This window comes from Rhyacophila brunnea, unplaced genomic scaffold (assembly GCF_057557595.1).
Source record: "Rhyacophila brunnea isolate RB1 unplaced genomic scaffold, BYU_Rbru_1.0 scaffold_16, whole genome shotgun sequence".
Lineage (NCBI taxonomy): Eukaryota > Metazoa > Arthropoda > Insecta > Trichoptera > Rhyacophilidae > Rhyacophila > Rhyacophila brunnea.
The window spans coordinates 6,654,228-6,666,780 of NW_028232816.1; the positions used below are offsets into that span (position 1 = coordinate 6,654,228).

The 12,553-nt window shown below is 31.9% G+C and overlaps 1 protein-coding gene across 1 annotated transcript in view; it reads right to left on the reverse strand.

Moving 5' to 3' along the window:
- Positions 1 to 12,553, reverse strand: part of Trpm (transient receptor potential cation channel, subfamily M) — a 610,587-nt gene that overhangs the window by 43,639 nt on the left and 554,395 nt on the right. The window contains exons 14-16 of the mRNA XM_085944074.1: positions 11,790 to 12,001; positions 9,188 to 9,346; positions 134 to 316 (exon numbers count right to left, since the gene is read on the reverse strand). Of these exons, the coding sequence (XP_085800200.1) occupies positions 134 to 316; positions 9,188 to 9,346; positions 11,790 to 12,001 (554 nt within the window). The remainder of the gene's footprint in view (positions 1 to 133; positions 317 to 9,187; positions 9,347 to 11,789; positions 12,002 to 12,553) is intronic.

The window sequence follows — 12,553 nt, forward strand, 5'->3', positions numbered from 1 at the left end:
GCTTATAGAAGACAGACAATAACAGTGTTCAACCAACCGGACTGCTTCAGATATCAATATATTCCACTTACGTGAGAGTAAATTGAATTAAAAAGAAAGTGGTATAAATTTAATGATGTACAGTGGCACTCACAGAATCAGCCCAAAATTTGGTAATGGGAGCCGTAAAAAACTCGTAAAGCTTCTTTTTCATCCGGAGAGGTCGGTTCTGCTTGACTTCGTAATAGTCCAAAGCGGGCGGCTGCTGCAGCATGTCTAGACCCACTTTGCCGTTCTCCTGCACCCTGGTCTCGTATTCTGCCGCACCGATGAGAGCCTGAATCACAATCTCAACATTTAATAAATCACAGACACAGAAAAAATGAAAGAATAAATTTGTAATAGTAATAGATAGTATGAAAAAAATATTGTACAGTCTGTATGAGAACTCTGAATTTTATTGATACTTGTATATTATATAATAGTATTGGTATGGAATGTAATATGTACGTTCTATCTCCATTTAACATGTTATATAATAAACCGCAGGGAAAGAAAAAATGAAGAGTGGAAGTATGGCGTTGCAATGCAAAGCGTTGCCAAGGAAATGAAACTCTAACTGGTATATTTAAAGATAACACTGAAGTCTGAAATCATTAAAAATCGTGATAAAAATACTATGATGCATTCCAAGAGTGAATTATCTCAAGAGTATGAAACGTTAAAAATAACATTTGTCAATAACTGTATTAACTGGTTCTATGCCTTATGTAATCGACAGGCCGCACATACGAATTTCACAAATTATTTCACCTGACTTTCAACTCAAATTTATAGCTACTGTCGATTGATTTGCATAATCTAAAAAATTAAGCACACAGCGACATCTGTTGGAATTATTATGAAATACTAAGCCAAAAATTATTATAGTAAGAGCTTTGCTCTACATTCAACGTGTGTCGTTAAAAATCTGCAACATGTCAGGTATTACTGTAATATCGTGAGGCATAGAAAGGGTAAATTAAATAGATACTAGAGAACCCTAATATCTCGCAAGACTCGTATCGTGATAGCTGCGCGTCTCAAGTTATAGTTATCCCCTTATTAGCCTGTCAGGTGTCGTTATCCAAAATATTTTCAACAACTTACAATAATTGTAATATAACTCACATGGACAAAGCAAGGAAATCAATTACGATAGAATATACTATACTATGGCATCACAGTCACTTGTGTCCAACCAATTTTATGGTATTTTATAGTTTAAATTTTGTATAATTTCAAACTGACAGCAGTATTCAAACGAATCCACACAAAGGGTGAAATATGGTTACTAACTATAAAACGCCATGATACCAGGTAATTTGGATAACCGTGTTGCAAACAGAATATATCTATGACACAGTGGGGGTAATTTTTGATTCAGAAATATAACAAACGGTTACTATGTTGTTATATATTCCAATACTTATGTAATAATGTAGTTAGAATCGATCTGCAGGTCAATGCATACATGTGAATGAGGATTCTTCAAGTTTATTACGTATACTGAATGACAATGTATTTGCAAAAGTCGTTGAATTCATACATCCCAGATAGTTACACCTCAAATTAAATTCTATATTAGATTTCGGATTAAGACTTCACTGGAAGAAAATTAAAATAAAGCTATAGATTGGACTCTCATTAAGCCCATATATGGATTGGAAATCTGGGTCTAATCAAAGAAAGATGAGAGGAAGCTGTATAGTATAGCAGGCCATGTCTCAAGGATTGAAGATCGACACCTAAGAGGTTTATTGTCAATCGACCAAAAAGGTGAAAGAAGGCTTGGCAGATCTAGACTGTGCTGACTATAAAAAGAAATTTGTGACGTCCAGGAGACGGTCAAGACCAAAATTGGGTGGTAGTATTGAAGATGGCGATGGAAGTGCGGTGTCATTTTAAGACTATGAAATGTAGCTGATTTAAAAATAAGCACAGATCAATAAAATTATACCAAAGTAAATTTGCATTGGTCAAATAATAACGGTTCCCAAGTCAAGCACTGACGCATTCAAATTTACTATACCTTAGACTTCAAGAACAATGAAATTGTTACCTACTTTAGTAGAATTTTATAAATAAGTAGTCCCCTGATGAGAAATCTTGTCATGATGAAAATACCAGAAGGTCCAAGTCTTCCAAGCCAAAAACTTCCTTTTCAAAATTATACGGCATTACCATACCAATACCATTTATAGATACATATATCAGAAAGAAAATATAGTTAAAAAAGGTCAAACAAAATAATATGTATAAAATTGAAGATAAATTTTCAAAGATTAATAGACAATAATTAACACTTTCTTGCAAAAGTTTAAATAGAGAATGCAAATTGATAAATCAAAATATTAAATTCAGAAATTTCCAGAATAAAAAAAATGAGATTGTCGTTTATTAAAAAAACGGCAATTAATTATTCCAAAATGCATAAAACAATCTGATTTTAAATAAAGCAGACTTGAGATTGAAAAAATCTAAGATAACCCGAGTAAAAAAGTTGAAATGTTTTAAAATTCATACTTTTAACAATAATAAATTTAATAAAAAAAAAAATCAGTCTCAGTTTCGAAAGGTGGAGCCCTGCTAGAAGCAACTAGTCCTAGTGGCATGAAGCATGCAATTTAATATAATTCACATTATATTTAAATACATTAAAAGGTATATTAATAAATATCAAAGTATCTCTTTTTATTTATATCAAATATAGTTTCGGTATGGTCCATGATATTGAAAATATAAATAAAAGGATTTCAAGTTATACACATTTTAATTTTTTAAAAGAATCAATGTTTTTTAAATTTAATACTAAAATACATTAAAACTATGAGTAATGCAGAAATATATTTATTAAATTACATTTTAATTATAGAAATAACAATAAAATAGTATTTAATAATTAGATAACACCTAATAGCAAAAACATATCTCAGAAGGATATTTTAAAAATTCCAAGTTTATCGTTGATTATATCTATAATGACTCCACGATGGCCGAGCGGCTAACTCGTCGGCTTATAATGTTGTGGGTTCCAGATTCGAATCCTGGGTCTGGCAAATACATACGCATATTGTTTTTCAATGTGTGTTTAGAGTCAGAGTGCGGACCTAGTAAGTTGATTAAGTTGCTAACATTCATTTATTGTAAAAACAAAAATCTGTTAATACAAACCTCCACTCCGTGGAGGCCTATGATCTTCTTAGGATCGGACATGGTCAAAAAATAGAAAAAATATATATATTTAGCTACGTATTAATTAATTAAAACACTTGAAAATATAAATTATCGGTGAGTAAACTGTATAAAATTGTATGCTTCACTTTCTGCTGCTATATGCGTTTAGTAGATTGAGACTTCAAAAGAGAAAAAAAAACGATGTACTGACATCTTTTGAATTATTTGTTAATGTTAATGTTATTATCACAGCAAAGATTCAAACCATTCATTTATTATTCAAAATAGTATTTTATGAGAGAAAATGTAAAAATTGGAAACACTATAACGGAGCGTTTTATGTTGGCAAAGTCGCGCGAAGCGTTGAGAGGCACGCACAACTCAAATGTATAACTGTGTGTGAAAATGTTTGTAAACATTCTTTTTTTGGTTGTACGTTTATACGTTTGAGTTGCGCGCGCCGCCAATCGCTTCGCCGACGTCGCTCACGTAAGACGAGCCGTAATACTTCACAATGCTTATAATATAATAATAAATTAGGTCATCATTGACGTGAATAAAATAAATATAATAAATAACATCACAGAAAGTTACAAAGGACATTACACATTTGTGTCTTTACAGAAATATTATGTGTAATGTTGAAAGTAAAGTTGTGTGTACATTATATTGTTACGATGACATTAACATACGAGTATATAAGTGTGCTCACCGTATAAACAATTATTTCAAACACAAGACAATAAAAGAGTAATGGAAAACAAGAACAATTTTATAGTAAATAAAAAAATGTACATATATTTATTATATTATGTTAATTTGAACATAAATGGAGTCAAAACTTTGTTATATTTTGTGAATAAGATAAAACGCAAAATCGACATCACAACAGTAAATTAAATATAGGCCAGGCGCTGAAAGTTAGTTCATGACACAAAACTCTTGCTTTTGTGAGAGACTATACAATTAAGATGCATCTGAAACGGACTGAGATATATTTGTATGCATAAGAAAAGGGGGATAAGTCTGCTTTTTGCTTCTACAATAACTTGCATATCGTCGGTGTTTTGTAAAAAGGGCGAATCAACCAAAATGCTACTTTACAGGAGGAGGATTTTTAACTTTTGACATTTATTTGTTTTTTACCTGTAGATGATTATAAATATCTAACAAGTTTATAATAAAGCTTAGAAAGAATACTGTCATTATAATAGGTATTATTATATAATATTTTAAAAGGCCTAATATGTCACATTTGCTTTTTATTTCGTAATTTTAATTAATTTAATTTTAGTCGATTATCATTTTTAAGTACTTTCCTGTGGAGATAAAAATTTGCCATTTTTACACAACAAAGCTAGTGGGGTACATATTGTATTTTCATTAAAATCTCGATTTCGCCAAAATGTTTGATTCGCCCTTTTTACAAAACACCGACGATATATGCCTAAATGAAAAAAGGAATGTCAAATTCATAAATTTCATTCACAAACAAATGATTATTATAAAAAGTTGTTCAAAACTCATAAATTTTTTGGCTTTCATGCAAAGAATTCATTTTAGACTTATCTCCCTTTTCCTTTCGTACAATGATATTATATTACCGAAGATTACAGGCTATTTAATCTGAGATAGATTTGCATTTCTCTAAAAAAAAACCCGTGGGGTGAAAGTAACCCTTTTTGCTAAATAAGTGTTTGACATTGTCGATTGCAATGTGTTAAATAAATTTATGGTATCATCGGTGATTGCATATCTAAACTAAACAATATTTTTATTGTCATAATATTAAGTTACCACATGCTCTCAAGGAAATCTTATCTGGCAATCCACCGAAACACACTGGTAGTTTTTCATTGTGGGATAAGCCTATGTTAAGGTTTTGATGAACTGGGACACATCTGGACATCAGTCAGCTAAGCATAATTAATTTATGCTCATAATTATGACAAGATAACTTAACGCAATTTCGGTTTTACTTAAAACAGTAAAAATAAAAAAGGTGTGCGAAAGGAAAAGGGAAATAGGTCAAAAATGACTCATTTTAAGAAAAATAAAAAGAAGAATTAGTTTAAAATTTGTTGTGTGACTATTTATTTTTTGTGTGTAATTTAATAATTTAGCGGCATTTATACGACTCATTTTTTATTTTATATTTTAGGTACCTATACTTATATGCTTTACGGTTAATTTGGTATATTCAATTTTTCGGACTTACCTCCCTTTACTTTCAGAAATAATACTGTACTTACATAATATCTTCGTGTCCGTTTATAAAATCAAGGATTACTTATATTGTTTGCTTAACAGCATGGATTTCAAATATGGTTAATAAAATAGCTTATTTTAAGGCGTGTCTAATATTATTTTAGTAATAAATGGCAAAAAATTGTTAAGAGTATCACTACAGTTACAACCTATGTAGGAAACTAAACTGCAGGTAAAAGCAATAGTTATGGGTCAAAAAAAATCTTTCAGCACGGCCATAACATGGTAAATATTGAACTGACAACAGACAGAAGGCATGAAAGAGTAAGTGGTACATATCCACAATAAGCTGTTAAAGCAGATTCCTGCTCTCAACGATACCTTGGTACTCTGCTGGTCTGCGGAGCACTTGGAACGTGAAGAAATGGACTTTCTTCTTCCACCCACCTATGGAATTAACCTTACCAATAGACTCACTGTGTACAGAAGATTATGACCCACTAACGACAAATAAGATGAAATTAAAATATAAATCTCGAACTAACTAACCTACATAATCCATTATAACTAATGCAAACATATTCTGCAGACTAGTAACGGTTGAAATGTTGATATGTAACCAGGGGCGGATTCAGGCATGGGTTAAAGAGGCTACAGTTCATCGGCCTCCGCCAGCTGGAGGGCCACCATCTTTTTTATATTCTCTTATTGCAAAAAGACTTCAAGAGCTTTGTTGGGCAATTTGATGTAAATGCTGAAAAATACAAGCTTCTGGTATGTACACCCTTATATTAAACAATGAATTGTTATTAATTCCCTAATGTTAAACAGCATTACATACTGATTTAATTGTGTTTAAAGATAACTGATGTGATTAAAGAATGTATGTAACTCAACAAAGGTATAAGAAGTGATCTTATTGAAATTGTAATTCAAAAACAGGACACAAATCAATATTAATGGAAAAAGACACTTTAAATGGTTGACTTTAACATTAGAATCTTTTGCCATCATATTGTATTCTCAAATTAGAATAATATTTAGATTAGCCAATAAACCCTATATTGCAATAAATATAAACAAAAAAAAATGGACATATTGGCTTTTACACTTTTTACACTTCATTGAAATCTGAAACATTCTCTTAGTATGCATTCTCAGGCATTAGAAGTTATAGATCATTCTAAATTATGTGAAATTACACATGTAATACGTATTTACATATTTTTTGTTAGATTTTGACCATATGTGGACATATGATGTTTTATAGAAAATTGTTAATATATTTTTTTTAATTGGATACCTACTTACTTCCTTAATAAAATATTATTGGGGGGATTGGTCAGAGTACCTGTAGCTCACTGATCCATGTCTGAATCCGGCCCCGTATCTAACTAACCTAACCATACCAATAAAGTTTCTAGAAAAATAAAAACTTTATTGTTGACAATAAAAAGGTAGGTAGGTATCTCAAAATGACCCTAACCTAATCTAATATTATAAAAGGCTATAAAATAGTAGATGAGTTCGAAATAAATCCCTAGATAATTCAAGCAGCCGAAAAGTAATTTGTTTATTTAATTTAATGATAGAATTAAATTGTCTTAAAATTAAACCTTTTTTCTGTAGGAAACATCAACCATTTCCTTCATAACGTAATTATAATAATTTAATATTAAATCATTGTTATCCTTATGCAAGGTGAGTAAATGAAATGGGTGATAAAAATATTACCATAGTTACATAATATTTTCACTGTCACCTTGAGAAGTTACATTTAAAATGTAATGGGGATCCGAGACACTTTCTGACACTAAAAATGCAAATAAGCATTATTGCTTTACTTCACAAGGGGAAAAATAAAATGACTTATGAATAATGCAGGACGACCATCATAGATAAAATATAAATACTGAGAATGTTTATGGTAATTTGGAAAAATTATTATGACAGAAATGGAGTAACTTTTTCTGTTTATAACAAGCTATTACCTTTTATTTTAAATTTGAATAAGATGTGGATAACTAATGTTCGGAGAATGTACGAATTGGGGTGCTGAGAATTGAAATAATACAAGTGAACTGTTGATCAAAATTAAAAAAATCGAATTGTGATTGTAGATTCTCGAGTCTGTATTCTATAAGTTGGCGTTCACGTCACATCGTTCGTGGACGGAGAGTATTGTGCCATCGCGTTTGACTGTTGCAAGTTTTCAATGGGAGGGAACGGGAGGGTATGCAGTATTGAGTGCTGAAGTGGGGTGGGGGGAATCGCACGCCAGCTTATAGAAGACAGACTCTACATAACTGTTTTTTACATTCTGTAAATGAGCTCAGTAGGTATTTATCACATATAATGGTATATATATATTATATGTTATATTATATTATATGGTATATCGGTATATATTATACGGTCATATATTATATGGTATATCGGTATATATTATATGCATTATTGCAATCAAGGGATTGCAATAATGGTATTTCAAAACCGGTATTCAATTATTTATCGATACCGAAACACCGGTTTCAAAAATTCAAAATACTGGTATTTTCGGTATTAAGAAAGCATACACGTATATTGAACATACATAACTTGAAAACACCTCAGATATATACCCACTAGAAAAAATCATATTTGAAAAAAAATACGAACCTCGACGAGATTTGAACCTGTATAACCATTGGTGTCGCGCCAGTCTGTGCATTAACCAATTATGCTACGAGACTCCTATCTAATTACGATAATTTAAACTAGTAAGTCATACATACACGAGAGCCAGGCGTCGGTTAGTAATTAAGGTAATTAATATTCCTTGATTTAATACACAAAAACCAATTGTCAATAATAACGCAATTTGATAAGCATTTCACGTACCTATGACCTATGATGGGACGATAAAAAGAAGACCCTATTATACAAAATATAAAACATTTTCCTGGAACCCTTTTCTTTTTTACAACTTTTTCTTAGGTCGTATTCTTATTTGTCCGGTACAAATATTGCAATCGATTTTTAACTAACTTCCGACTAGCTAGACATTTGAAACTTTTAGAATATATCAGAACACGATGCCTATGGATTTTTTAAATACTTTTAGCCATCTTAAAGTAGAATTGAATTAATTTGTAGTTAATTCTGTTTTGCATGAAAAGTTATTTCGATACCATTATTGGTTGCAAGGGGGTCCTAGCAACTAAATTATTAATAAATAATATATACGTGCGTTACTATGGAAATCAATATGAAATGACATTTCATTATTCAGTATTTCTATCAAGTACAAATTTGTTTGATCGTTTAAGCTAGTCAAGTTAAGTTTATATGATTCAACAGAAAATTTAAAAACGTTGTATATAAAAACTTCTTTTTATCTTGTAATTATTTGAATTAAGAACTCTGACTGGATTGACTCCATCAGAAAGATATATTTAATTTTATGGAAGATATTATAATAGTTATAAGAATTTATTGAAGGGTGCTTATAATCGGTTTGAAATTATTTATTTATACCATGCCAAAAACCACATATTTTACAAATTTCATGTCGACAAGACATTTTCAATCTCAGCTTGCAAAATTGGGATATAAGTATAAAGAAAATATCAATATAATAATACTATAATACTGTGTTCGATATTCAATAATAATAAATATTTGTTTAAATTATTTGCAGAATATAATAATTATAATGTTCAGGTAATGATATAATCAAGTATTATTTACAAGAGAGAAAGTGAAGAAAAGAAAAATAGTGTTAGACCAAATATCTTGTACACACCTCAGCGTCAGGATTGTGGTTTCGGTCGTCTTCATTCCCTTCCTCGAGGCTCTCGTTCTCCAAATGCTCTTCCTCTGTCTGAGGCATGAGCTGGAGTTCTTCCTTGGACTTGAACTCGAGCTTGATGATGTACGGCGGACACAGCAGTCCGAGAATGACCTAAAATGACATTGAACATGCTGTGAATCTTAACAACTATGTTATGTATTCGACGCCATTCATACGAAAGAAACTGATTATCCGATATAAATTTTTTTGCGAATAAATGCTACTTTGGCCTGTTAAGACATTTTAAGTCCCGCATACTATCTCGCCAAACTAAAAGCACTCTTACAAGACACTTGTAAAGCCAGTGCTCACCTAAGCATCGGAAACCTGGACATTAACTCTGCGAAATGAACAAAATTCTCCGCCGTATATATGGACCGATCAGGGACGGCACCAATTGGAGGAAAAGATATAATGCTGAGCTCTACGGGCTGTACAAAGATTGCAGCGCAGTTCAACCAATTAAGATTGGGAGACTGTGATGGCTAGGTCATGTGCATCGTATGAATGACAATGAACCGGCAAAGAGAGTGTCCAGCAATCCAATAGGGCGCAGAAGAAAAGGCAGGCCAAAGATTCGCTGGTTGGATGGAGCTGCCAGTGAATGCCGTATTCTGGGGGTACCGAATTGGAAAGCGGCCACACTGGATAGGGATAGGTGGAGGGAGTTGTTGGAGGAGGCCAAGACCGACACCGGGTTGTCGCGCCCCTGATGATGATGATGAATGTATGTAATTTCAATAAACCAGTGATTCCTAAACATACTTCGTACTAACCCTTTGGAGATTAGACATAACACATCTTAGATGTATATTTCATAATAACAAAATGTATAAAAATAGTGATTAATTATTATTGATGGTAAGGATGTGTTAAAAGTGTTTTCTTTAAATGAAATCGTTATATATACCCATACATGGGATTTCAATCCCTGACAGAATGTTTTCAATTCTGGGATTAGATATTTTTCAATCCTGAGATTAAACAAAGGTCAGTGAATTTTTTGCATACCTACAATTTTGTTTTAATATCCAGTACCGACATTGTGGTCATGGATTTAGAATAACAAAAAATATAAGATAGTAACTTCTTAATTGATAATTATTTATGCATATTTTCATTCTCTTGTAATCCCATAAAAGTTAGGAAATAGATGGTAGAGTAAAACCTCAATTTAATGGCTTTCAAAATTTCGGGTTCATGTTCCGCTCGTAAACAATATTCGACGCATGATTAACATGTGACCACACAGCATTGCATGTGGTAATTGGTTCTATTGTCGCATGGCGTTACTTTCTGCAGTGGTTTTAACACATGCCAGGTGATTCTCTGACTTGTAAATACGATTTTATTTTCAGTATTTTTAATATATGAATTTTATTTTGTTTTAAATAACATTCGTTTATTCGTTCATATAATTAAAACATGTCAACTTCATAATTTGTCTTTTTTTTTAACACACACATTCAGAATACATACTCTATTATACTATAATATACTCTCGGTTTTAACTGACATTCCTTTGCCCGAATTAGTCCGTTAAATTGGGATTTTACTGTATTTCGTCTCTGTTCTGGCAGAAGACACTAATTCTAAAAAATGACATATTAAGTTAGTTATACCAAAATGTTTCTTATTTCAAACTTTACCGTCTGGAAACCTTCTTAAAAATAAACAGTCTTTATTTTAAAGTCATCCTTCTTACGATTACTTAATAAACTCACGTGATAGACCATTTCAAACATTTTAACAACATCAAAGTCAAATTACTCAAAACTAGTATTCTCCAGTTAGTGTGTTCTGCCAGAACAGAGACGATTTATTAAAAGTTTTAATCAGGTAATACAAACATAAGGTAAGTGGGTTACCTTCTGGGTGTAGCTGATTAAAGCTATGATTCTCGAGTGAAAATAAATATGGAATAAACTCAATCACGTGTTTGAGAATATGTTACTTTCAATATTCACGCTTATATCATAATATGCATTAAATAGGTCACGTAAACGAAACGCGCATTTGATATTGGTGATATTTGAGGATATTCTGTATTTCTTGTGTTTAATGGCCAGGCCGTCATTAGGTCATAAACCAAAACTGCCTTCAAATCCTTCGTCTATGGCAACTTGCTTTTGCATTTCTATGTTATCTTTACTGTGGTGCTAATATTTTTTATTTATAAAATAATCATAACCTTTAAATATTACTTCTTTACTTGATAAAACAAGTATTTTTTATCCAAAATCATTAATAAAATAATCTTGGAATCCCAGGATTCTAGTGATTCCAATTCCAGGATTCTAGTGATTCCAATTCCAGGATTTCATGACCGATAATTCGAGCGAGATTGCAAACCATATTATATACATATAAAGTAGTTAAATAAATTCAAATAACTAAAAGAATCAAAAATATACTGTTAATAATTAACATATAATTAATTTTGAGAATAAACATCAAAAAACTACATGCAACATTCAATTATTGTCTATCTAATATCTATACATTGAAAGCAGAAAGAAAAAAGAAGTTTAAATGCAACATTGTTGATAGAAACCTTCAAATTGGTGTTCTTCCGTGTTCGCAATCCTCCCATCCACAGATCAGCAAGAATAATCTGCGAACAGGGGTGCGCCAGGAGTGCCCGATGATTTGCAGCCACTGCAAGGCTTAGACACGTCTGGCCGGACCAGTTTTGAAGCTCACACGTCAACAGTTGCTGCGCTTGGTCGTCGTCTTGCCGATAGCAGAAATCTAGCAACTCCAAAGCTGGAAATAAAGACAGAATGACAAACACCGTGAAATTGAAGTGTCTATTTTCAAAAACAGATAAGTCCATGTATGGTCAATTAAAAAAATGTTGAATCGCCTTTCAGATGAAGCTTTCTATTTAGTTTCCCTTTAAAAATCACTGCAACCAGTTCATAGTTTGATGTGTTATTTTTGTGTACCTCATTTATATCGTCGGTGTTTTGTAAAAAGGGCGAATCAGCCATTTTGGCGAAATTGAGATTTTAATGAAAACACAATATGTACCTCACTAGCTTTGTTGTGTAAAAACGGCGAACTTGTATCTCCACGGGAAAGTACTTAAAAACGATAATCATAAGGGCGAATATCCACTTAGTGTTATGAATAAAAGGCGAATGTGACATATTAGGCCTTTTAAAATAAAATATGTCCTAAAGTAGTGGTAAGTGTTATGATGTAAGGGCGAATATACGATATTTGCCCTTCTTGCATATCCACCTACATATCAATGTGACCATTGTTAAATCAAAATTGTCAAATTCGCCCAAGGTCGCTATCATTCGTGTCATT